Below are 26,922 nucleotides of genomic sequence, written 5' to 3'. Positions count from 1 at the left end.
CCCCAGAAGGGCTCAAGTGGGTGGAGGGTCCCAATGGTGCCCAGAACCACCAACCTCCTGGGGAGACTCAGGTCCAGGCTGGGGCGAAACAGTGCCTCAGCTCAGCCGACCTCCTCATGAGCCTGGTCTCTCCCAGGCTGATTTTGGCTTGCACATATGTGAGCAAGTGCTTTTCTCCAGTGGGAACTGGTAAGGTTTAACTCTGGCAGGGGAGAGGCACTGAAATCATGAACAACCACAGGCTGAGGGGTTTCTAGAAATGCCCTTGCAGAGAAGGACTTGTGTGGTAGCGGTGTTTGGGAACGGACCTAGTTGGGCATCTCTGCAGGGTAGTCTCAAGGTATTATACTAGAAGTGTGTTCATCAGTCTGGCTTTGACCTTCAAGGATGTGGGAATTTTCTCTGAGCTGACGTGACCCTGACTCAAAATATCCAGAAAGCAGTGAAAACAAAGCCTCTAGAACCTGGGAAAACGGGTTGTCTAGACCCCTTACTCGTATAGAGAATATTCTGAAGAGACTTAACCTCACTGAGACTGTTCCAAGCACACAAACACCAAAGACAGAGAGACCTCATCCCCAGGGGTTTTAGTCAGACATGGAGCTTTCTCCTTTATTTCTGCAGTATGTGTTGCACACGTGAAGGGCCTCATTTACATCAGCGCAGTCGGGTCCTGTCTGAGGAGGTGGAATTCCTCTTGCTTTGCTGATCGAGATAAACACGATAAAAACAGTTCATGCACAATACACCTCGAAGCCGCGCTGCTAGTTCCCTGGGACCGCGAGGTACGGCGGGGCCGGAGCTGTGCCCCGTCCCGCGCTCCTCTGGCGGGGGCAAAGGGCTGTGGGGAGACCAGCCTGTCGCCGGAGCGTGCCAGCGTGAAAAGTCGTGCGTGCAAGGTCTGAGCGAGGCCCTCGAAGTGAGGAGAGGAAGGGGAGCAAACAGGCCGTGGGGGCTGCAGAGGTAGGGGAGGGCAGAGCCGGCGGGGAGGGGATGGTGGGAGGAAGGGGACGCGTGCATCCTCAGGCCGGTCATTTGTGTGCTGGGCGAGGGGCAGTGCAGCTCCCAGCTGACATCGCAGCAGGCCTTCTTTAGGGCGGGAAAGAAGGGGGGATTTTAATATCCAAGTTTTGGAGGAGGAGGAGGGATCACGCCCACGTTTTGGAAAATAGAAGGGAGGTGGTGGAAGCTTTTGCTGGAACATAAGGGACCCAAGTGGCTACTGGATGCCTCCTCAGGGGCAAAACAAAGAGTGAGATTTGCAGGGCGGGGGGGGGTATTTTATCCTTTCACACACATACTCAAACCGCTCAGTGTATTTCCTAGCAATTCTATCCCGGTTTCCCTTTCTTCACGTCCTTCCCCACTACACTATTCTCTTCTCCTCTGGTCATTAAGGAAAAAAAAAAATTATAAAATAAGTGCCATTTCAAGTATTCTGGAGCAACCAACTCTCAGCCTCAGAAGTTTTGCCTGAGGTGTCAGATTAAAAAGCAGCAAGTATCTTTGCACAGGAATTAGCAAGAAAGTAATTTTCAGGGAATGATAGGTGTGACCTCTCTCAGCAAGGTGTTGCAAGCATTTGAGGGTAGGAAAGGTGGGGGGAAGCCATTCCAAAAACCACTTGAATAGAGCAAACCATGAAAAGTAGCTGTCAGGTCTTGGTTCTGTGTTCTGTAGATGCTTATCACTGTTCGAGGGCTCTGATGCTGCAATGGGCCATCTGCTTCCGTTGACTGGCCTGGGGGAGGGGTTGCAAAGCATGGACCTAACCTCTCAGCTTTGTCCAAGGGGAAGGAAAATAATCTCGATGAGACCATGGAAAGGTTAACCATCCCTGGCTGGTTTGCAAGCTGGGTGCTGATGTGATTCTTCTATCCAGGGGACATACAAAAAAATATTATCCTGAGCAAAAACCTATGGTACTAATTCTCATTGCCTATTGCAGAAAAAAATACCTGAACCACAGTATATAAATCAATTTTGGTTTAGGGGAATTAAAAAAAAAACCACAAAACAAAACAGCACCCAACACTTATGGCATCTAATCAATTTTATATTAGTAGAATGGATTTTCTTTTTATTTCTTGATTTGAAAAGGTGGCTGGAGGGGTACTTTAATGGGATAGAAAGCCTCTCTGCTCTCCACCAGTAGGTGGCCTTGGGCTGTAGCAGCTCCGAATAGGTCCTGTTGGATGGCTTTTTGGAAGGCAGCAGGAGCAGAGCTGAGCTGACCAAGGGCCCTGAGGAAGCGTGCTGCCATGGCCGTGGGCTGGGGGGAGTCTGCAGGGATCTCAGGGAGGTGGCAGCGCTGGACCTGATCCCAGCGAGAGCTGTGCGTCCCCATCCGAGGCAGGGCCGGGTCATGGTGTAGAGAGGCGTGGAAAGAGCTTTAGCCTGTCACTGCTCCCAGTGGCTGAGGCCTCTCCATTCCCAGATGACCTTTGGGCCCCCCCAGCTTGGGACCTTCACCAGGACTTAACAGCTATGGTCATATAAACACACTCAGGACAACGGGGCAACTGGTATAGCAGAGTCGGGGGGGCGATGCTACCCAAGCATGCATGCTTCCCAGGAGAAGCAGAGCAGCTCGCTCTGCAGAAGCAAAGGGAAGGGCGTTGACAGAGAGGCAATAAGGAGGTGACAGCAGAGGATGGGGTTATGTTGTTAAGGCCTGCAGAGCTTTCAAGGTGATTTGGAAGAAGTCCTTGTTTCCTCTAGTAAAGGCTATTCCCTTCTGCACCTTCCCTCTCCCTGGCAGAGATTAGAGCAGTAAGGTTAATATAGTAGCAGGTACATCCATGAAAATCCGCAGCTGAGTCTTCGCTCCAAGTGCTGCCAGCTCTTCCCTAAATCTTCAGGAATCAAGGTGCCTCGTTGGAGGTGGCTCCATTGCCTTTGTTGACGTAAAAGGGGCGGTAATGTGACTGCAATGGAGAATTTGGGGCATGTGAGTTTGACCTACCTTCTTTTTCTGACCACCTATACTTCACCCTCCTAGGTAGCCCAGCCATACATATCTTAACATACTCTGATCTTAACACCTTCCGTCTTTCCTCTTGCAGAGCAACACCACCTCATTTCACTACTGGAGGTGCTGGAGTCATCAAATGCAAATGGTGTTGCTTTTTTGATTTATACACATGCTTTGCATGGACCTAATTCCTGAGCCAAATGAGTCTGTGCATCATATAAAATTTCAGACTATGACTCATGGTTTGATGAGAGGTTTCTGGGAGAAGAGGAATGTCACCTTTATTTTTATGCTTCTGTCAGTGTCTTTTAATTGCTCACTAACCTGAGAACTCATGGGAGTTTTCACACTTAAAGCCATGCACAGTTATGCGAGTGAGCAGCCAAGTTGCATGGTATTTATTTGTGCTCTCTGGCTGGCAAGCCAAACTCTTGTGCATGGAAATTCTCACACCGTGGTGTATTGTTTATTCAGGCCTCCACATGGTGCAGGGCCCGGTACTAAATATTTGTGTAAACAGAAGTGTAAGTGGAGAGACAGGGGCAGAGCCTAAAGGAATTGCCCTTTTCAGTCTCTCCAGCTCTGTTTACTGCAGTCCCTAATTGTATCTCTTCTCATCAGGACCTACCCCTGGAATTTCATTCTTACCTGCATCATTACAAATAAGCAACAGGTGGCAAAGTTGTGTTGTGCAGCCTTGTGTTGGCTTGGGATGATTGCAAAACACAAAAGCCAATTTATCAACTGTGATAGCTGGTCGCACCGTCCCAGACTAAATTTTTAGCCTGGATGACAATATGCTTGCACCAATGAAGCAGTGACCAAGGCAATTAGGAGCAACTGTGGTTTTGTAATGTCTGATCTGTCTTAGGTTTGATCCACTGCCCAGATCTCACTTGCAGAAGGTGGGAGAGACGTCACAGGAATGTGCTGGTACGTTTTTGTGCGGCACAGTAGTTAATATTAGGCACGGCAGGAGGCTGGAAGCATGGGCAGAGCAAACCCAACCCATCTTGCTGCTTAGTGCCGACTCCCAATGCCTCCTGCTCAATGTTCCCTTTTGTTGAAATTCTTTTCATTTTATGGCTTTAATTTCCAATATAATTAAGAGATGGAAGAGGGGGGCTTCATTTTAAAGAACTCCCTGTGGGTTAAAAAGACATTCCTCCTTAAACAGTATAGTCTTTTGTGAAAATTCCTATTTACAGAACTTTTAGAATGGGTATTACTTAAATACATATTTAAGACTATTTTAAAAGCTAGATTATTGGCCCAATAGACCATAAAAGCTCCTGCAGAGCTACTGCAGGCCAAAGCGTATATTTCTATTTTGGGACTTTTTAATGCTTATATTTATCAACTCAATTGTTAGGTTCAGAGCTATCTGGTGAATATAAGCTATAAAAATAAAATAGCCGCTACAAGTGTATGCATGAGAGAGAAAGGGAGACAGAAAAAGACTGGTGACTTCATGTGGGAGAAGTTACCCAGGCTTTCTCTGGGGGGATTAAAGAATTCATGGGTTGTGTTCATGGAGCACAGCACACTGACTCATGCAGTGAGGTGCTTACTGCTGAGAAGACCCTACTCGCATCCACTAGTGCCAACACAGACTTCACATTCCTGAATAGACTCCCCCGGTATAACACCACCATTAGGGAGGATAGGTTGGTATCTAAAGTCACTGCGACGAGTCTCCATCTGAGCACACACATGATGAAGTAGATGATCTTTTAGAAAGGCGGTGATCAAACACAAGACAGAAGATATTGCAAAACTTTGCTGTTCGTAATAGGTATGTTTTGCTGTAGCACATTCAGAGACTTAAGGCTGGATTTTCTGAAAGTGATAGTCTACCAAGGAACATCCTTTTGACTGGCATTCATCTCCTCGTGGGGCCTTGAAAATTTAGCAGAGACATACAGCTGCAGTCCTTAGGCAGCTACTTCCTGTTGTGTGTTTCCTTTGTTTTCTTCCTTCAGTGTGGGAATGCTCTCGATTCTTGACCCTCTCCTTCTTACAAGTCTTATTTCCAGGGAACAGTAAATAATCTTTCACAAATGTATAATCAGAATTCAAAAAGCAGATTTCATCTGCGGAGATGGGGGCAAAAACTTGACAATCTTAATTCAGTTCGTGCAAGATCTTAATGCAGCACAGTGTGAATGTTTGTTAAGAAAAATGGATTAACTTAGTGTTTCTGTGGTTATGCATTAACTGTTTGTTAACCTTGTATATTTAAGATTACAAGAGCTAAAACATCACTGTCCTCTGCCCCTTATAATGCACTGTTACCTGTTTTATGCTTACAGTGCAAAATGAGTGACTTACAGATGTTCCAGTGATTTATGATCATAATCTGACCCTTCATCTTTGATATTGCATCTGCCTGCTACAGGATATAATTAGCAAGATACTTCTATATGGTTGTCTTTGGTGTCATTTACACAATCTGTGCTTTCTAGATGTTACAGACTACTAAGAGCGTATGATATCCCTGCAGGGAGGAAAAGTACTACAGATAGCAGCGTGTGTGCTATGGTATTAGTATAGCTTCTAGAAGCCTGGACCAAATTTTAGACCAGGGCAAAATCTTTTCAAGATGTCATTCTGAAGTACTGATTATTCCTACAACCCAGAACTGTGGAGGCAGGGGGGTTAATCTGCATCCTTCTGTGGATGCAGTTAACCACAGAAGAACTTAATAGAAGCTGTTGATTTGAAGCTTTTACTTTCCCATCTCCAAAGGACCCAAGCCCTAGTCTCTGAAGTCTCAGGTATCCCTAGAACAGATAGTGCTCTTGCTGAAGCTGTGCACATGCTTTCACACCAAGGGTATATTTCTTACCAATACAGACTGCTTAGAGGATTTCCATGTCTGTGGCGTCACCTTTGCAGACTGATGTCTCACTATTGAAGGATAAGCTGTGACAACATAAAACAGCCTGTTATAGATCAGTCCCTGCCACCATCCCCGTCCCCCCTTGCGAGCATCAAGATGAGTAGCAGGACTGGAAGTGCCACATAATTAGTATTGCATTGCTTAACGTTGATATGCAGCCATTTTTGGGGTGGGACACAACAGCCATCAGACAGATGCCTATTCCACCACCCAATCACTTAGGAAAAGGGAGTAAAGAAGGTCTGTCTAATTAAAATGTCTGAGGAATGCAGAGAGGTTGGATGCAATCAGTCCAATCAAATTTAGGCCAAGTTCCGAACTAAGCATTCTGACTGTTGCGAAGAACACTATAGGCTATTTAATTAGTGTAAAGAGCCGAGGCCTGCGTTTCATGTCAGAAGTTAACGACAGTACCTCTGGCAGCATGATAAGCCCTAACCCTCTTCTACCACACCAGCTCAGTTCTGATTCAAAAATACCAGCCCTGCTGAATCACAACCAGTTGCAGTTCTATCAGGTAATGGCCCTTCCCCACTGTCTCCCATTTGCAAATTCATCAGACCTGACTCTGCTTGGCAGGTGTTGATGCTCTTGATTTCCACCTCTGGTGCCCTTGAACTCGTGGGTAGTGAAAAGAGGATTATGAGATGGTGAATGGGGGATTCTGGTTCAGACGGAGAAGGACAGGCAGCTACTGCATATTTTTTTTCAAGGTTGTCCTCAGTGGCTATTATTCTTTCAGGATGATGGCTGTTTTAAAACACTGATGAAGCTAGAGGGGTATATGGCCATGAACATCATTTCCTAGTATCTTTCTCTCCCTGGTCCCTACGCCTCTAAAATCATCTAAAATTCTCATCGCTACCCGTTACAAACAAAATTTAAAACCCCTTTAATTATTCACTAGATGTAACTTTTTAATACTTTTTAACACTCTTTAATAAACTCCCGTTGCCCTGGTTCAGCAGAGTAGGTTACTCATGTAAACATGTGTGTGTATCTAAGAGATTGACAGTCAGGGCAGGAGATACGGGCCAGGTGTAGGACTGCTCCAGGCCTTCTCTGGGAGAGCAAGAACAGGATTAAATGTCTTATCACCTAAAAAAAAGGGGCAGAAGGAAGGGGAAAAAACTAAATGCCTAGTACCGGTCTTAGTGAAGAGGCTCCCGTCAGACTGTTTGCTGAAGTCACCAGGCGGATTCTGTCCCACCGAGGAGAACTGAAAAGGCAGCTTAGTACCATTGCCTACTGGAAGATAGAAGAGGTTGTGTTATTCCATGGTGTTACATGCTGCAGTGGGGAAGCCCAAGCATTTCAAAACACACCCTGTAAAACTACCTTCAACTAACTTAGGGGAGAATGGGAACTAATAGCTTTGTCCCTTTTCTCTTAGTAAGAAAAGGCAGATGAGAGCAGTCAGTGTGGGGTCCCGGTGTACACAGTGTGTGAGTGTGAAGAGATCCCCATGCTCCAGGCAGGCAGGGAAGAGCCTTTCTCTTGAGAGACCCAGAGTGCAGGTGTGACTGAAGAGCAGCCACTTCCTTGCAGGTAAACTGCGTCTCCAGAGACTGGAGTAATGAGGCAAAACTACGTAACTGCTGAAGCTCCCTTGCCTCCAAGCAGTGGAGGCTTTATTCAAAGCCCATTGAAATTAAAGCAAGGCTTCCCCTCCTGGCCTCCTTGGGGTTAGGCCCTGGCTGCCAGAATGAATCTGAGAGCAGAGACGATGAGAGGGAGACAGCCCTGCCTGTGGCATGAAAAGCAGGAACGACTCAGGTGTGGCTGTGAGTCACGAGAGCTCCCCCAGGCAGAGTGGCCGTGGATGCTTGTAGGCTGCTTCTGAATGAAAGGAAAGGCAAGACCCTCTGAGCATGAATAAAGCAAAGAACGAAAATATAGGCAAGAAAATGGAAGGTGGGGATCCGGGGAGAAAAGGCATGACTCGCTGCTGCTGGTTCTTGGTAAACTAGCTCAAAGCACCCCCTCCCCATTGTGCTGGACGCTGTACAGACAGTGAACATCGGTCAGGCTCTGTCTTTGAGAACTTATGAGCAAAGTAAAAGGTGTATGTGTGATGGAGAAGAGCAGCCTTGTGCTTCTGAGACTGGCTTGAGGGTATTTGGAGTCTGCTCCTGGTTCTGCCACAACCTCCACAGATTGCCTTGGATGATGTTGGCATTCCCATCGATTGCAGTTGCTTAGGTATCTCAGGATCTTTGCAAATTGGCACCCGTGTTTTCCATCTTCCTCTTTCACTGTCTGAACAATGAGGACCAGGGATGCCTTTCCCTCCTATGTACATAGCACCTAGAGCAATGAGACCCTAGGTTTGGGTGTATTCAGACGGTGCTGATAACCCAGCTAAGAGATGGTTCTGTGAGACAGTGATTGACAGGTGACAGGACAGCTGAGAGGCGAAGCAGAAGAGGTTGGTTAGCCAGCTAGAAAGCTGTGGCACGGGGGGTTAGATCCTTTCAAACTGAAGTCGGAATTACCCGTACCAAGTGTTTCCTCAGTCGCTTGGAAGGAGGAAAATTCCCATGATCGTGGGTTGAAACTGGCTGTAAAACAAGAGCATCCAGTTCAGCAGTCGGCTCCTGATGAGCTGGCTTAAAGGCCTGTGCCTGGCATTGCTCTATGAAATAGTCCCCACCAATTTGGAAGTAGCCCCAAACCAGAAATCTGGGTCCAGGGAGTAGAGGAAAGCCCAGTCTTTTTTCTCTGGGTTCTAGGGAATGGCGAATAGATTTCTCATTTAGAGAACAAAGCTCTCTCACTGCCACAGAGCTGTCTTTAGCTGCATTAAATTGCCAGCTCAGGTTTGTCTACTCAACATGACTATTCTGCAAAGAGATCTGCAGGCAGAGGCTCGGATTTATTGCTCAAGAGACACAAGTAGAGGAACATTTCTTGCTCAAGCACACATTGTCTCGGCCACTGTGACAAGCGTGTGCTCCGGGGTTTCACTAGGACATCACGCTGTGATGCAGACTAGTGCTGTTGTACCCCTTGTGTGAGACATTGGACTCCCAGAAGAGTGAAAAAGAGATGAATACTTTGAGCTGTTATGCTGCCATCCTGTGGACTGTTTTTCTATTTAAGCAGTTATTTCTCTCTGTGTGTGCCTGAGTCCCTTCTACTCTTCATTCAAAGACTTCCAAAGGCACAAGATGATCTTTCCAACCTCCTCCTGGCTTTGGCCAAATTGTTTGCAACATCAGGAGAAGAAAGCTCAGTGGAAGAGGACAGAAAGGAGTGTTCAGCTGTTGAACAGATTGTTCCTCTATCTTTTAGGCAGCATTTGAAACCTTTTATGTCTCCCCTCTGCCTCATTATGTCATCCCTGCAGGCAGATGCTCCGTGATACTTTCTTTAATGACAAGAGCAGTGGAAGGCTCCTTGAATTTAAGCAGGGCTTAAAAACCTATAGGTTCAGTTCAAATCCAAGCAGTTTCTTAGTATGGGCCACTGCAATTAGCACAGAGCACTACTGGGGCAGCATTCCTCAATGCAGCAAACAGACTTGCCCCTGTGGCCTCAGGCAGGATTTGCAGTGATCCAACCTAGCAAGAAAAAGGGTGTGTTACAAAACTATCGTGAGACATTCAAGGATTCTGTGCATATTATGCAACGCAAAGGGTGGTCCTCTTTTTTTTCCCCTCCTATTTTAGTGAATTCCTTAGAAAAGGTGCAATTGGAGGCAGTGCTGGACTTCTACATGACACATTGATAGAGCATAGAAAGCTCTAGAGGGTTAAATGGTTATGGGGATATTGCATTATTCATCAGATAATCCTTTGCTAGCCAGCATGCAAGCTAAGTGGGTCATGTCTCCTGTTTTGCCTACTGATTCATTCTGTTCCCAAAGTCCCCATCAGTGTGGTTTCGGCAGCTGGTTCCTTTCTATCATGCTTGAGTCCTCACCCTGGTAGAGAATCCAGCGCTGTTCAATCCCCATTTCAACAGAGACTGTGTGTGCAATCATGTGCTTAGTCTTTTTGGACAAAGTAACTTTGTTGGTAGAAAATACAGAATGAGTAGTTTTGGAAGGCAACATGTCTGTGCTCTCAGGAAAACGCAGATGTGTAGGCGGAATAAACGCTCCCCCAGTATATGTATATTCAAAAGTCCGTTGCAGGAAGCAGTGGGCCACTGAACTGCAAGCCGCTGTACAGCCCTCACACTATTCTGTAGCTGACTGCATCCAGCAAGTGTCCCCACTGGCTCCAATAAAGAGCACTAAATAAGAAACCCCGTCTCTAGCAGTCCCTGTTGATCCCTCCTGTCTCTTGGCTCATCCTCAGGAGGCTGGTATGCTGGATCCCAGCTGTGAGCCAGAGAGCCCCCGCTCCCAGGTCTTGGCAAGTGATCCTCCAGAGAGAAGCAGAGGGAAGTCCAGGCACTACAGTCCAGAGCAGTAAGCAGTCAGGCTATGCCATGCTATGGCACTGCCGCAAATGGCTTTTCCCTTCCTTTTGCCGTGTCAAGTTTCAGCCCTGTCCCAAACACACACGGGAGCGGTGATGGCAGAATGGCACTGTCTACTGTGTTACTCCCATCACACTCCCGCCATACTCTTCAAATGCACGTTGGGCCATTTCCACCTGAACCTGAAGCCCCGCGTTTCGAGTAGAGATGGGTTCAGCCCGTGCAATTTTAGAACTAACTTTCAACCGTCCCTTAAGGTTGAAAACAGTTTTGGATGCAGGGCTGAGTCTGTGGTCTCTCCCCAGCATCAGCAGCTCCGCTTAGCAGAACATGTGTTTCCCTGACAGCACAGGGCCTGTAAAGCCCTGAAGCAGCTGGGGCAGAACGGCAGCTATAACCATCCGGGTGGTGTTTGGAGACAGGCTTTGTGCACAAGGAACCCACCGCTGGCAAAATGCCCCTCTGCAGCCTCTGATGGAGAGGCTGCCCCCTAACTTGGGGAGCCCGCGGGAAACAGTCCTGCCGAAGGCTTTTGCTGAGGCTGAACTGGGAATGTCGCCTCTGCCCCTGGTATCTGCTCCAAACTGCATCCTCAGCCCTGCGGCGCCGGGCAGGGCGGCCAGCGAGCTGCCAGGCGTGGGCTGATTACAGAGGAGAAGGGCAAAGTGGAAATTCAGACAAAGGGCTCAGTGTTGGGATCTGGGTTATCCCCATGAAACCCTAACAACAGAGCAGGCGACACGGCACTTCAAATACGCTTTCAGGGGAGTGCCACTGCTAATTGCTGCCATATCCCTTTGCCCCGCCTGCCATCTGGCTTTGCAGAACAGCAGCTGTAAACACCTGGCAAATCCAGGCAGGGCCTTGGTCTCTAGGGACCAGAGGAAATTTGGTTACTTATTTTATGCTACCCTTTCTGTTCTTTTCTTTCTACATGCGTTGCCTTGCCTAGGCTCTTAGCACTCTGCTTCTCGCTCTGGGGGTCCTGACACTAATGTAGAAATAGACAACTGCCATTTTACAACTGAATGTGTTGAAAACAGTCATTCACTCCAAAGACTCATTCTGTAGTGTTCATGTAACAATTGGGACATAAGCAAATCACCAGGGCTCTTGTCATCAGTGTCAAGACCTCAGAAAGGAACTCCAGACTCCTGCTTTTTTAGGACACACTCCTCACTTCTTCTATCCTTTCCCTGTAGGGAAAAAAGTATGTTTTCTGGTGAAAGTAAAATCCTAATGCAGAGCAAGCCTAGTGTAGCTTTTACATTTGATAGCACAATGGGATAAGCTTCTGGTGGAGAGTAACAGGGACTTCAACCAAGTAACACATGTTAAAACTCCCCTATATTCACAAACTACACTTGTTGAAAGAGTTCAGTCGCTCCAGCTCTCCTCCATAGAGTTGAGAACCTTTGCTGCCCTGAGGTTTTTTTTGCCCTGCAAAAACTTCTCAAAGCTCTGTAGGCTGGAAAGAAGACCAGGCATAAACAAATGCAAAGAGACGGATCTTGTCCAGGGGACAGCAGGAAACATGAGGGAAAGCAAATTTGGGGACAAATCATTAATGAAGTTCCTTTCCTCTGCTGTGTTTGGAGGAAGCCTGACCACCATTAGGATGCCATACCTTTGGGAGACAGGAACATGGAAAATCTCTTAAGATTGTCAGGCTGGTTCCACTCATAGTTGTTCATCATGTACCGGTGGTCACCTGGAGAAGCAGAGCAGGGTGTGAGATGGAAGAAGCAGTTTGGTGTCCTTGAGGGGGATAGGAGGAGGGGGAAGGGGATAACAGATTGGAATTGCTTCCTCAAGTGCTGCAGGAGATATGGTTCTTCTCTTTGAGAACAAATTCCTCTATTTTTTTAATTCCTCTGTGGGACTCTGGCTGGGAGGTAAAGCAATGATGTAGCTGCCCAGAGGTTCAGCCTGGGATAAAAGAGAAAGCTTCCTCAAAGGCATAGCGCAGCTGAAGCATTCGGCCATTCAGGAGATATGCTATCTCCTGAAAATCTATAGGGAGACTTGAGCATTGAGGCATTTTCCTACCAAAATACTGCTGTGTGGCTAAAAATGTATCCCACTACAAAAGCAGTGGTTTGGGTTTGGCTTCTTTTGTGTGTTTAACTTGTGCACAGTGCTGGCTTTCAACCAGCAGATCTTGAACTGCAAGTATTACAAAGCTCAAGAAAGTCAGTGTTGGGAGGGCTCAATGGGTTGGTTTCTTCAAGTTTTAAAGAAAGATGCTAAACCTGAGTTGCAAACAGCTCTAGCTTCCTGGGCTCTTGGACAAGGGCATTTGGTTCAGGATTCATGCAAAATGGATGAAAACTACCCTTTTACTAGGTATTATGCAGCCTGGTTTTGGTTTTCCGACACTGAAATGATGCTCAATCAGTACAGTTGTTCATAAAAATACTTTATTTTAAGGCCTCAAGTGTTATATAAACCTATTGTTCTCTGCAAGGGGGTAAATTTGGTTCCCATGTTTAGTTCCATTCTTTGATTCTTAAGTCACTGAACAAACATCTATTTCTCCAATTTATTTCTGTGTTATTTAAAATCCCTGGATGCTCTCTGATTATTTGCATCCTTGCCACACTACTAAGTAGGTACCTGTTATGACAACTGACAACTGAAAAAGTGGATTCCCTTTGGAGTCTGCTATTAAGCAGGTTTCATTCCATTAATATAATATTTCTTGGTTTTTACACTAGAAGATCAAGCTGGTTGCAAATGAATTTGTTGCAATGACTCAGGGGGAGTCTGAGTTAATTAAATCCATTAAGTAATTGTGGAGCTATTTCCTTGCAGTCACTAGATGCAGAGTGCTGTCCTCTTTCAAGTGTAACTGTGGTTTGAAAAACGGAGAGCTCTGAAGTTTCTGAGACTCACCTTAAATAACATTTCCCAACTGAGTGGATACCACTGTTCTTGTCATTAGGCAGACTCCAAGCTGGGTCTATTAAATCCCCGGTAAAGTTTCTGAAGTGCCCAGGTTTCTGACAGTAGTTAGTTGTTGCCCTGCTCAGAAATGTTTTGGCACTTGAATCCCATGGATTTCAAGTACCATTGAGGACTTCTGACATCAGTAACATGGAGGGGGACCCTAAATAAAAGTGATCAAGTGATCAAGAAATAGTCAGTCTTTATCCAAAGCTACTAGAACTGAACGTACGCATACTCTTGTTGGGTTGTACAAATGGCCAAGTAAAATGTATTTGCTTCAGGACTGGCAAAAAACAGCTCAGCAGATGGAAGGTAACTTCCTGAGTTACAGTAACTTGAATGCAAAAATGCTTTTATGCTACTCATTTAGTTTTCAGAAGTGCTGTGAGTAGTCAGGCATCCAAAACCCCTTTGGCATTATGCCATTCAGGGTTTAGAAATTCTGCAAATCTCCAGGTGAACAAAGAAGAAGAAAGGAAAATGTACAAAAGTGATTTTTGGATCTAAGCTGCCTGTCATCTACTTGTATTAAGTTATAGCTAAATTTCTCAGCAAACCTTAGCACATGGAGTGTTGAGGATCTGACCAAGTACGTTGCAGTGTTAAATGTTGGAAGACATGTTCAATTTCTGGTACTACTTTAAGGGTAGGGAGAGTTTAAAAATATGGCTTTAGCTGTTCATCGTGACCACTTTGAATGTGAATCCTGACTTTTCTGAAAGGTTGGTTCTCTGGACCAGAAGTATCTGGTCCATCTAATTCATGTCTAATGGAGAATGATGGCACTAGATAAACATTAATGAACTGTTTGAAATGCAGGCTCCTTGGGACCAGGGATTTACTCTTTCTCTCCATAATGTAGGAAGGTAGCAGGCTGTCACTTGATGAATACTAGTAATTCTCATTACAGATCTAAATGTACTCTGGTCCCATGTCACCTTCATTCTTATTGCTCTAGATTGTGAACGCCAGAGAGGCTGATTCACAAAACCCAGGCTCTGAAAAACATTAGTGTGTTGACCAATAACTAAACGCATGTTGTTCTGACCTCTATGCATCTTTTCAATGGGCTGCTTTTTGTCTGGGTTTTTTGTTTTCTGGGTTTTTGTGGGGTTGTTTCTTCCCTTCTTCCTTTATCATATCATCTTGTAATGTCTGTCTTTTCTGGAAAGAAGTTGTACTGATTTGCATGGCTGTTGCCCAGGAAAAAGGTGGTGTATTAATATGGGAGGAATGTCTAGCGAGTACTGTGAATTTGAATGAAATAACAGGGATCTTGCAGACTTGCAGCAGAGTTCCTCAGCTGCTTGTGTTGTATGAACTGGACTTGAAATTATTCCTGTTTCTTTTTGAGTCACACATCATCCTGAACAGCAGGGTGCAATTTATCCTCATATTACCTATCCAGCTTCTTGACCTTTATTGTTCTGGTATCTAGGGTTCCACAGTTACTAATAGATTTTATCCTTATAGCAGCCTGGTGAGATAACCATTAATTCCGATCCCTGCTATTCTTAGTGCAAGAGATAATTTCATGGGATTAAGTAACTTGCCCAAGGTTACAAAGGCTGTTTGTGGGGGAGCTGGGAAGTGGAGTGGAGTTGTGGAGTCTCATTCTAGTGCCCTGACCTCCTAATCTTATGTGTGAGCTTGATGCAAGACAAATCCTTTCTGCAGAACTAGTTGGGAGACACAGAAAGTAAGTGGGTTCTAAAACTTAGAAGATTCTTGCAGTGCTGTGGTATTCACCATGACCTCTCTATTCACATAAGAAAGATCATCCATCCTTAAAATTCACTGAAGCATGGGGACCATTTGGCACTGCATGTCCTTTGAACACCTTGGCTCAGGGCAGATGGGAAACAAACCTCTCCCTAGTGGAACATGCAGAGAAGTATGATCAGAGGGAGTTACGCTGGTTCAAGTTGTAGCTTAACCTGAACTCCAAAATGGAGACCTTTTTACTTGGAAAATCAGTTATTAGATTTTCAGTGACAGATGCTTGCAGGGTATTTCATGTTGCAGCCAGGCAAGCAGTGGCTGAAACAGGCTGTTGTAAAATGTCATACAGTCATACCAGCACAGCACATGTGCTAACCAAGCTGTGCAAATAGGCTAATGACAGGATTTCAAAATTGCCATACTGGGGTGGCTACATTCACATTTCTGCCACTGCCTTCTCAATTTACCTAGTGAGCCACTGAGTTGCCTTAGTATGTCTGTGCAGTCTTCCATGTAGAAACTGCCGTGCTAAACTTGCAGGGGCTTGTTGGAGCCTGGCGCAAGGCAGAGTGTCCCTGCTGGCCTCTTGCAGGAGGGAAGGGTCACTATTCTCAACCCCAAAGAGAAGTGTTGCTCTGAAGTCTCGTGTGGGAGGTAGCTAAACCGATTAAGCACTGAGAAGCCGAAACGTGGAACAGCACTCAGAGAAGCAGGGCTAGTTTGGACCCCTGGGTCCCCTACACATGAGATACTTTAAATCCCTGGCAGTTCAACTGGCTCCATCCCCACATAGGTCTGGTAGGATAGCTCTAATATTCCAGAATGAATTCCTGCTATGGGTAGTCTTTCTCACACTTTCCCTAGGTCCTTGCTTACTTTCTCCTTTGAGAGCACGCTCATCACACTTCATCTCCTCTGAGCCTGCACTAGGCTTTGCCTAGGGAGGGAGGGAAGGGGCAGATCTCCGATACTCTACCGTTCTCCATGTGGTTCCTCTCTATGAAGTTGCGGCCAAGGTCTGCCTTGCAGATCTTCTCCACATGCCTCATGCAGACGTTAAGGAGGTCATCTCTGAGGAGTCCCATAGATGGGCTCATGCTCTCCCCTTCAAGCAGCACACTGTATGTTGGGAGAGATGGAGGGGGGACGTAATTCCGCATCAAAGCCCCAAACTCCTGCCAAAAAGAAGGGAGGAGAGGTTACTGAGGAGCATAACAGACGGAGGCTAGATCCTAGGGAACTGGCTAAAGTTAGGCTCCAAATATAATGAAGTGCAAAGGAGAACGGTGAAGATGGAGGGGGCAGAGAAACATTCTCCTTATGAGCTGTAGCCATCTACAAAAAAAGCAGGCATTGGCATACCTAAGTTCATTCTTCACCTACCAGAGCAGAGACAGCTTCAAATGACAGGGTCAGTTCCTGCTGTACGTGTGCATTGAACTGGAGAAGATTAATGCATCTTACACCAACTTGGGGTTTGTCTTTGGGACAAATCCTGTCCTCATGGGAAAAAAGGAAAGGAAAATGAGATCTCAGTTACCTGCAGGAAGAGCACAGAGTCACTGATCTGGTGGATCTGCTCCCTGTTCTCCTTGTCCTCCCGCAGAAGCTTTGCCCTCTCTTCCAGCTCATCCACGATTTCTTTTACATTCTCTGATGCAATCTTTTCCCTCTGGTCCAGGGCAGCCTTCACTTCATCCCTCTGCCTTTCCAGGTCGCGGATCAGCTCTTTGAAATGCTGGTCCACTGTGGCTTTCTCGTTGGTGGTGTAGTTCTGTGGAGGGAAGGGGCAGAGAGAGGAAGCAGCAGAAAAGACACAGGAGAAATAAAATATTAAACTTCTCAGGGGGTGATTTGCTAATAGAGAGAGATACAGAGGGGGATATGTCCAAGCATTCTCAGCATTTAGACTGTGACTATGGACACTCTAGGTATGTAAGTCTTGGCACTAGAAAAGTTGTGCCAAAAGAAGTAATACTTGTACTTGCAATAATTGTGTGTAGGTAATCTAAAGGGAATGCTGTCTTCCTGATTATAAGAGTATATCTTTTAATTCATGCACTGCACTCTTAGGTGATATTTGAAAACACTGTTTAACCTTCTAAATCATGGTTCTGGCTCCTCAAGAATTTGAGGACCAAATTCCCAATATTTCAAAGGAATGAAAGGTGCTGAAACACTTTTTACAGGGACCTGACCTCTAGGTCCCTCTGAAATATTCCTCAGAAGGACTGTGGATGTAACTATATTCAGAGTTAAAATTTCTAGGTCAGATTTCCAATAATAATAATAATAATAATAGTAATAATAATAATAATAAAGCAGGCAAAAAGCAGAACTGGGAAGCCAAAGTGCATGTACCACATAAAAGGGAAAAGAATGGCTTTGCCTATTAATATTATGCAAATTTTCTGGGGTGTGTCCAAATAGTGTTTTCACCGCTCTATTCAGTTAGGGTATAAATGAAAAGAAAAAAACAACCCACCATTACAGTATTCTAACCCTTAGCATGGTGAAAGAATTATAAAGGAGCCCTATATCAGTATGGAGATAAGCTGTTCCACTATAAAGAAGTTGTTTGTTGGTGTAACTCTGTCTGTTCCTGTTGCCTTATCTCCATCTGGGCAATCCAGAGCCCTTCTGGAGTTTATTTTTGTGTGTGATCTAGCAGGAAGAAAAGCAGCAGACCTTTGTTTCTGAATCAGCCTTGCTACTGGTGATTGAAGAACTATAAGGGACCCGAAGCAGGGAGGTGCCTTGGATCATTTTGTAACAAGGCTGTGCTAGCTCTTCTTGATCTCCTGCAGGGTATGTTGCAAGATGACTTCAGTAGGAGTTGTTGTTTCCAAGATTTGGCATGAGTGAGTTTTGGAGAGTGACAAGATAGAGGCTGGGTAAGGGATGGAGTGAGTAAGAGCTGGATATGGCAGAGAAGTTGAGGAAAGGAGGAGAGGGATGTGAAAGAGTGGAAAAGAAAGGAAAGTGGCAAGTGTGGGAGAAAGAGAAGTGAACTTAAAAGAATATCCCATACGCACCTTGATACGGTCCCTCTCCTTCTGCCACTTATCCATTTCATCTTCTACCTCAATGATCTTCAGCTGCAGTTGCTCTTTCTGCAGTGAAAGCTCAGCCTGTGAGAAGAGGGGAGTCTCATGAACTGGGGCTGAGGGTGGCCTACTTCAAAGAGGCGCTGTGCTTTCCACTTATGCATTTGGCCCTGGACAATAATAGCTGGGAGGTACAGGTTCCTGGCACTGCTTGAAATGGAGATCATGTGCTGACACTGGACAAGATCCCAGAGCTTCTGGCTGGGTCAAGAGATTCAGCTCCCTCAGCAAAGACAGCAGCAGAAGCACCCACCTACTAGGCTACCATCATGGTGCCGCTTTTAATCACATTAGAGTCATTAGCTGGAGGGGGAAGAGGCCTGTTTCAAAATTCAGCTGTGTATGCAGTGAAGGGCCCATCCCAGGGTGTGCCTCTGCAGCAATAACAGTTTTCATGTAATTACGGAATGACGTTTGACGAGTGTTGCAACAAGAGGACGGTGCCTCCGGCAGGAATTCTGTTTAGACAGGATTGTGGATTAATTTGCTCTGAATTGAGAGCTTTCATGTTATGATGAAGCTGGGGAATGCTTGGAAAAAATAAAAAACACAAAAGGAGGAGGGAGGAGGTGTAGTCAACCGTGCTTGGCTTAGATCAGCAACTTCACTGGGATTCATTTGCATTTCGTTTTGCACTGGCTTCCCAGAGAAGCTCAGACCAGACAATTGCATGCAAGGCAGTTCATAGAACTGGAGCCCGTGGAGGGCTGGGCAGCCATACCCCGGTGTAACATGCAGGTTGTTGTGCATGCCGTGTCTCTGGATCAGACCAGGACCTGGCTGTTTAGTAATGCCTTGCGCCGTTAACTCTGGGCAACCCCTCCCTCGGTCTTTCATATTCACCATGTCCCTGCCCAACAGATCATGACAAAGCCTTTGTTTACGCATTTCAAGATCTTTCTGTGTTTCATGTGTGTACAGGTTGGTCACAGCACAACTATAACTACAGGCAATCTGGCTATGGGACACTTATCCCCAGAGCTGTTTAGGAACTACGCAGTTGGCAGAAATTACCAGTATTCCACAACTGAGCTATGCCATGTTAGAAAAGTTCTGAAAGCCCACTGTTCATGCTGAGATCCTTTGGCAAATGGTTGTATTACCGCAAAGCACTTACATTTAGGCCAACAGTTAGAGGCAGGGGAGATGAGGGATGGATAAATCCACTCCCACGGCAACTAACACAGTGAGGTCTCCCTGCTGCTGTTAGAACACAAGGTATAGTTCCCACTGCTGCCCATCCAAGAACATAATGCAACATGAAAACCTGCGTCTTCTCTTGTGATGATAGCTGCCCTCGAGGTGGGAGTTTAAAAGTTTTCAATTCTCCATTCAAGGAGTAAAAAATAGCATCACATGATGAAGAGCAGGCAACAAGCTGTCAGCCAGCTCAGACCAAGGAAATCAGCCCATCAGGGCTCCTGTCTTGGTGCCAGTCACCAGTGTCTGAACATCCTCTTGAGCTTGAATCAAGCACAGCTGCATCTGAGAGCCATTGACTCTAGCTGTTCCAGTTTAGAAAATCTCTGTTTATAGAGGGTAAACAATTTGACTGTTGTTTTATTGCCTTATAAAACAGAAGAAAGGGGGAACAAAAGAGGCAAATGTATTCAAAGGTATCTCAATGGCGGAAGAGGGGCATCCTCACATTGTCATTGTAATTGTCCTTGTTTGTTGAGAGTTAGGAGAGCACTGGTCCTCTAAATATTATCCATACACCCTGACAGCCTTCAGTAGTCAACGGAGTGCTATCATGAGCTGAAGCTCATATTCTACAGGGGTTCAGAGCTGACATGGAAGGGTTTTGCGGTACAGGATCATCAGGGAACCGTATGGGTATCAAGATGAGAAAATTCACTCTACTACTGATCAAGAGTAAAGGCATGAGCTTGATCCTATAGTTTTCACATTTTCAAGACAGTGACTTGGAGGAATGCATGCTTTTTTCCATTCTCGTGCACTGTGAGATGTCCTCTGCATCAAGACACAAAGGTGTGCAACCATCTTTGCAGAGCAGGGAAATGCAATGAGATAAAAGCATTTTAGATCCAGATATCCATTGCACTGCAGTAACCAATGATGTGAGACATTACACTAAAATGCAAGTTGTTTCCTTGAGCCACAGAGCTATAGCCAGTTGTCATTAATTGTTAGCAAAGTAAAAAGCACATCTCCTGAGCATTGTGAGTTCCTGTTTCCCTCCTCATCCCTAAATATCAGGATGTTCTTGCAACAAGAATGTGAGTGAAATCTTACAGAGAAGGACTGGAGGGATTTTTCTGAGCAGACACGTAGACACTCCACAAGGGATGTGAAAAGAAAGGTAGCAGGAAAGAATTTCAGGTGATGGCTGGAAGGTGGTGATAACAATATTATACTTTTGTAGTACTTTTTAATTAAGATGGGTCTCAAAGGAATTTTGGAAACTATTACTTGCTCAAAAGTGATAGCTAACGCTTAACAGCTTGTTGCAGTTATAATACCCCTTCACCCAGAAAGGTAGTTTGGGTGCCTCTGGGATGGCATGTAACAACTATTTAAGAGCAGACCCACACTACAATTTAGAGTGAGAATTATGATTTGCAAATGGAAATTACAGAGGTAGTTCCAATAGCCAGAATATAAATATCACAGTCATCCAGGTTCGGCAGGGGTTAAAACACCCATACTGAGGGCAAAAGGAAACATTAGTTACAGACACCAGCAGGGGCAAGGGAGGTGAAGGGAGGTGTTTCATTGCATGATAGTACAAACATTAAAACTAGTCTTACCATAGAAAAAGTTTTAAAAAGAGGTCCAGGGAGACCATGGAATAGTATAAGAACTGGTGACGTGGGCACAAGGAGGGATTCAGTAGCGGTGCTCTGGAGGTGGACCAGATGTAAGGGGTTCAGCAAAGGTGATTTAATGATGTTTTTAAGGCCCCGTTCAGTCTGGGACTGGCTGGAAGATTGCTTTAGCTGTCCATGTATATCCCGTGTTACATGTACAGTAGGGTGGTTACAGGTACTAGGGACCTTCAACTTCTCAGCTTCATTCCCTGTGCAGAAACTTCCCTCCTAGCTTTCTTCATATTTCTCAGGTTTTCCAGGATCAACAATCCCTGATCCCCTTATGTGATGGACCACCCAGAACAAATCCATTGGGTGAGACTTGGGGTTCAGAAGGTCCTAGTGAAAGATAATACAGCAGCTCAGCCCATTGTGGGGGGAGTCCCTACAGTGCAGAAATAACAGTAACAGTGAAGAAGATCTAATAAATACAGGTTTAGACCATTCGGTTTGACTATAGCAAGTTGAGAAATGCCGTCACTGGGAGTCTTTGAGCTAAGAGAGGATCCCCTATTAGAGTCTAAGTTAATTAGGACAGTCAAGAGACCTAAGTGAAAGTTCAGAGTGTACACCTAAACATTCACAACTCAACCCAGCCCTTGTGCTGTAAAGGACCTAGAGATGTGAGATTATGAGTCTTGCATCATGATGCAACTCATTTTCGCAAGGCAGCAATACAAGCATCATCATGTCTTAATGCTCTGGGAACCCAGTCCCTGCATCAGGGAACACCCCTGTGTCACCAGCCTGGGAGAGCTGTGCTAATTACCTGACAGCAACAACCAAATGCAATAATGAAGCTAGAGAAGAAGTGTTTAAACTAGTTGTCCCAATACAGGGCCTGTATTGGAAATGACATAGCTGAGAAATAAGGAAATTGTTTGAGACGTTATTTCTGCTGGTTTTGCCATTACATTATCCTAAGCTTTTGTTAAGCAGAGGTGAGTGTCAGTAGTCCACAATCTTTGGAGACTCTGCCAGAATCCTGCAAAAATGGCACTAGTCACTGCATGAGCTGAGGCCAGAAAAGGCTCTCTGCACAGTTTGAAGAGAATTCCTTACTTGCAAACTGGTGGATTTTCCCTGGGTTCTGCCCTCACTGTAGAGGCATTAATGCAGAATGCAGGCAAATAGGCAAATCTACTCTAAATCACAATTTGCAGCAGGTCAGCTTCCCCAGCCTTCCAGCTAGGAAGAACATCCTGCAGGTAACTGCACCATCTCTGTGGAAAGAGTATCTATTTTAAGCTGTGTCCACAGAGTAACCACAGCTACTGTAGATAAGGTCTTATAGCCACATCATGCCCTAACCTTGCATCACTGAAAAAGGCCAAAAATCCTTCCACTGCCATATCGATACACTCTTGTTTGCTCTCTATTCAGACAGTGAAAGCCGTACAGAGTGGGCTCAGATTGAAATCCCTCTGCATCCATCTCTGTGGACGGTTGACTTCAAAGCCTAGTTCAGACTCTGTGAAGTCTCCCCTTTTAAAAGTTGCTTTGTTGAAACGAGGAACACCCAGCTCCCGTTTCTGCGTGCAGTTCTCTGCTGCCTCTTTAAACCTGCTGTACAATGTGAACTTTTCTTTAAAGGCAAAGAATTAAAGAAGAAATTCAAAGTGCTTTTCACTAGAACTGACCTGACATGCTGAGTACTAAGGCTGGCGCTGGATAGTAACACCAGGTTATTTACAGCTCTGTGACAGGCAGGCATATGTAAAGTTGTCTCATTTTGAGAATAGGCCTGTGAAACAGGTTTTGAATGAAGGATCCCCTTTCAAAATGAAAGGTGCTCTCTGAAAAGGGGGCTCTAGTTCTGCTGATAAATCAAGCTGGCCAGAGGGTTTTAGATGAGTGTACAAGCTGCTATTGACAATTCTCACTTTTCAACTGTGTGTGGTTATTACCCAGCCTCACGAACTTTTTCTTGGTGGTTTCTTGTACTGATTCTGGTGGGGGTGTTACTTTTCCTTTAAATCTGCAGCAGGAAACTAATGCAAAGTGGATCTGGGGAAGGCATTAAAGGTTTGCTGGGTAAAATGCGCAAATACCACTGTGTGGAAACTCAGAAAAAATGTCTGTGTCCTCCCTGCCAAGTTGCCTCTGGCTGACCCACTGTGCCTTTCACTCTTGTCTGCTCAGCAGCATACCAGGAAAAGGGGGATGAGTGACTCTCAGACCAGGCTCCTGAAAAGTGGAAGATGCTGCTGTGTTCTCCCTCTATCTTGCAGACAGAGAGGTATCAGGATTTCCACTGCTTGCCTAAATGCTCTAACCAGTAGGTGTCTGTATACCGGCTTGTTTGCATTCCTCTTCTTTTAAGCTGTACTGTCTCTGTGTTGTGGAGCAGAGTTACCTAATTCTGCAGAAGGATCTTGAGCTATCTCTTGCTTTCCCAACACTCAAGTACAGCACCTCTCTTCCCTACAGGCCTATAGCAAAGATAAACTCATGAAAGAGGCTGTAACCTGCATTAATTCCACAGTACGAAAGGAATAGATGTACCTAAAACAAGCATATTACACCTTATGTGACAGTTTTGTGCCACCAAATTGCTGAGCGCCCAAATAGACAGTCAGGCTTAAGTGCATCACAGCATAGAACCCCACGCTAGTTCTGCTGGAATCCTCTCCAGGTTTGGAGTCACTGTATAGCCAGGGACTGGGAAATCCTTGCAGATAAACCAATTATTCCTTGACAACCAATGCTGTGTGAAAGGGTCTGTCTGGATACAGCTGTATTCTGGTCACCAGTCCAGTGGTATAGTTAGCAATTTTGGAAGCAGTAAAGCTACCCTGGAACTGCTCGGATGCCAAGCTGTGAAAACAGGGCAGGGATGGGGATGACCTGATGTTGGTTTTTTGCTTATTCTTTCCACAAAGGCTAGCAGCACCAGCCACACATTGCCACTCTTCCAATTTGTGGTCACATTCCAGCTCAGCTGATTTACAAGACTTGAAAAGAATAGGTGGTGCACACAAGGGACTTGGAAATGTTCATTCCTCTTTGTGGTTCTTGCTAAGGCTCCACCTATGCTGAATAAATCAGGGCTAGGAATAAACATTTGTAAGTAACAGCTATCCTGTTAATTGTTTTTGTCTGAGTGAATACTCAAGTTACAACATGATCAAAACTCGTTGTCAGGAGAAACTTGCACATGTGTATGATTCATATTGATAAAGCCCTAAATCCTTTAGGCTTAGCAGCAGCAGAAGCAGCACAGGACAGTACAGGAACTAAAGCATGGAGCTAACAAGAGCAGCACAAGGACTCTGAGAAAGAAATCAAACATCAGTTAAATCTTAGGTAAAGTCTTCTCTGCCCTGCTATGGTTGCCTCTTTAAAAGCAAGGTGTTCTAGGTCCATCCAACTACAGGAAGAAGGCTCTGACTAGCGTTGGTTCCTCAGGGAGCAACTGTTAACCTCTTTTCAGTAGAAATGGCTAAGAGGAATTAGACAACCTGGCAGACACTAGACACAGCTTTAGGAGATGTAGGCATATGCTATGTTCAGAGCTGACATCAAAAACACAAGAACAAGCAATTATGAAACACAGCAGGCTAGCAAGCCCTGCAGGAATTTCTTTAAGAAAGACTGACTGAGAAATGGAAGAAACCTTGTCTGGTTTCAGCAAGGCTGCAAGTTGGAGATGACATTGCAAGAAAAGACCAAAATTTGCACAGGAAGACAGAGATAAGGTCTAGATAAGATGCTCTTTCAGCCTTATGAGATGAATCTTCCTAGCACCTTAGAAGAGTTAAACTGTTTTTCCAAGTTAAGGGTAAGTCAAGAATTTCCAACAGCGGCTACTTGTATTTGCCTGTTCACCACATCAGAGCGCTGGCTTGCACTGTGCCTAAGACTAGGATTTAGCAGACCTTAGTGCCCTTCCAGTTTCTGCCATGGACTGGTTGTATGACTCTAGGCAAATTGTTTTACATTATCGTTTCGTAGGTCTCCTTTCTGTAATCTCTCCTGTCCTGTCTGCTTAGATCAGAAGGTCTCTAAGCCAGGACATGCTCTTACCAAGGGGATGTACAGCACTGAACATGGTGAGACCCTGATCTTTACTAGACCTAGTGGAATAATCATACATCCACCCAGAAGGCAAATGGCATGAGACTTTAAGCAAACAAAGGTGGAAGACTTTTCATTACAATAAGCACTGTTCCACATACCAGCCTCATCTCCTTAGATGTCCATCCTCTAAACCTATTGTAGTAACACTTTAGGGGAAATTGTAATGTTTTGTGTTTGCACCAGGGTTTTTTCTTCATCTAAGCTTCAAAAGACTCTTCCTATAGGTGTGGCTCGACACTATTGTATCCGTAACAGAAAAGAAAAACAAAAACCCATAATCTCGCTCGAAGTAGCTGAGAAGGCAATTTTCAATAGTAACTTGAGCAACCACTGCTCTGACTAGCTGTATTCTGGAGCAATGAACTTGAGCAATGCCCCACCTTTCTGGCTGTGGGTAACACTACACAAACACTGTCAAAACTTGAGACTTTTTTTTTTTAAACTTAGCATGTAGGGCTTTGATTCAACTTCTGCTGAAAGGCAGAGGTGCAACCAGGGGTGGAAACCAGGTTGTCCACCCCCCACAATCCTGTCTGCTACACAACACCAATGCTATGCTGCTGTAACCAGCCATTAGGAGAACGATAATCCCATTGGAGCCGAACCCAGGCAGTATCAGTTCTCCACTAAACGCTTCCCATCCGCCACCCCTACATCCCAAAATTACAATGCAGACATGATTTTAGGAGAGACTATAGGCTGGAGAGCAGAAGCTGTGGTATAACATTGAGGTCCATTGGAAAGACTGATGGGAATGCGCAATAAAAAGAGCATTACCTCTTTTCCCGCTTTCTCGATCTCCACTGTCACTGTGCTGTGGTTCTTGTGCTCCTGGAACATGCAGAGGTAGCAGATGCACATCTGGTCTGTCTGACAGAACAGCTCCATGGTCTTCCCATGCACAGGGCATTTTCTTGCTTCAAAGTCCCTGATGGGGTCCAGGAGCTGGTGGTCCCGGAAAGCTGCTCCCTCCAGATGGGGCTTGAGGTGCAGCTCACAGAAGGAAGCCTGGCACACCAAGCAGGACTTCACGGCCTTTTGCTTGTTATCAATGCAGGAATCACACAGAACATCCTCGAGCTTCACCCTGGGCCGTGACCCAGCTGCTCTGTCAGGCTTGTTGAAGGTGGATCTTCTCAGGTCCCCTGTCTCCACGAGAGGGAGGGAACTTTTCTTCAGGTCCCCCATCTGCCCCCCAGAGAACAACGACTTCCTCCCTTCCCCTTCACTAGGCAGGAAGCTTTTTTTGGAATCCAAGGAGAAGAGGGGCTTCCTGAGATCGCCTTTCTCTGCAAAGGAGAGGGGTGGTCTCCTCATGTCTCCTATCTGTCCACTGGCATATTGCATCTTCTTTGAATCTGCCGAATCCATGCTGAAGTAGGTCGATCTCTTCTCATCGGATGACTCCACAAACTGAATGATGGGCCTCTTCCAGTCACTCCCAGAGAAGAGGGAGCTCTTGATTTGCCCTGTCTCCAAAGAAGCACCACCAGTGCTCTTCATAGCTTCCTTTTCACCTCCACCAGGGTTTGTGGTCTTCTTCACTTCTTCTTCTTTTTTGGGGGCAGATGGACTCTTCACATCCTCTGGCTTCCCAGTGGTGCCATTTGTCCTCGCTGCGCTCCCCGTTTCCATTGTCTAAACAGGGCAAATTGGCTTCACTGCTCAGTCTTTCCTCCAGTTCCTGTCTCTCAAGACTCTACAAAGCGGGTATGTCTGCACGGTCGTTGTCTCGGCAAGGAATGACGGTGGAATGCGGGAGAGTTTCTGCCCAAGTGACGCACCTGGAGCTCCTGCAAGGAGGAGGAGAATGCCTGGATTATGCTAGGTAGATGCAGGGAGAAAGAAAGAAACAGACGTTACCAGGGATCAGAAGCTACAGCTGTGCAGTTAATTATACAAGGCAGTCCACACCCAGGAACATTCTTG

At 45.6% G+C, this 26,922-nt stretch overlaps 1 protein-coding gene across 15 annotated transcripts; it reads right to left on the bottom strand.

The window, feature by feature from the left end:
- Positions 1-585: 585 nt before the first annotated feature.
- Positions 586-26,922, bottom strand: TRIM29 (tripartite motif containing 29). 15 transcript variants are annotated; one of them, XM_075035037.1, is made up of 9 exons: positions 25,771-26,922; positions 18,011-18,106; positions 16,516-16,749; positions 15,952-16,150; positions 11,932-12,015; positions 8,378-8,437; positions 7,023-7,124; positions 5,823-5,899; positions 586-2,927 (listed from the first exon to the last, which is right to left on the bottom strand). In XM_075035037.1, the coding sequence occupies exons 1-9, from the start codon at positions 26,626-26,628 to the stop codon at positions 2,865-2,867; spliced, it is 1,773 nt and encodes a 590-aa protein (XP_074891138.1). In that variant the 5' UTR covers positions 26,629-26,922; the 3' UTR covers positions 586-2,864. The 15 variants fall into 15 exon arrangements, with proteins under 15 accessions (XP_074891138.1, XP_074891141.1, XP_074891139.1 ...); XM_075035040.1 differs by having other exon boundaries at positions 586-705; XM_075035038.1 differs by having other exon boundaries at positions 7,023-7,121.

The sequence above is a fragment of the Buteo buteo genome, chromosome 9 (genome assembly GCF_964188355.1).
Source record: "Buteo buteo chromosome 9, bButBut1.hap1.1, whole genome shotgun sequence".
Classification (NCBI taxonomy): Eukaryota; Metazoa; Chordata; class Aves; order Accipitriformes; family Accipitridae; genus Buteo; species Buteo buteo.
Note: the sequence above shows the minus strand (reverse complement) of the source record. Positions and strands in the feature narration are given on the sequence as shown.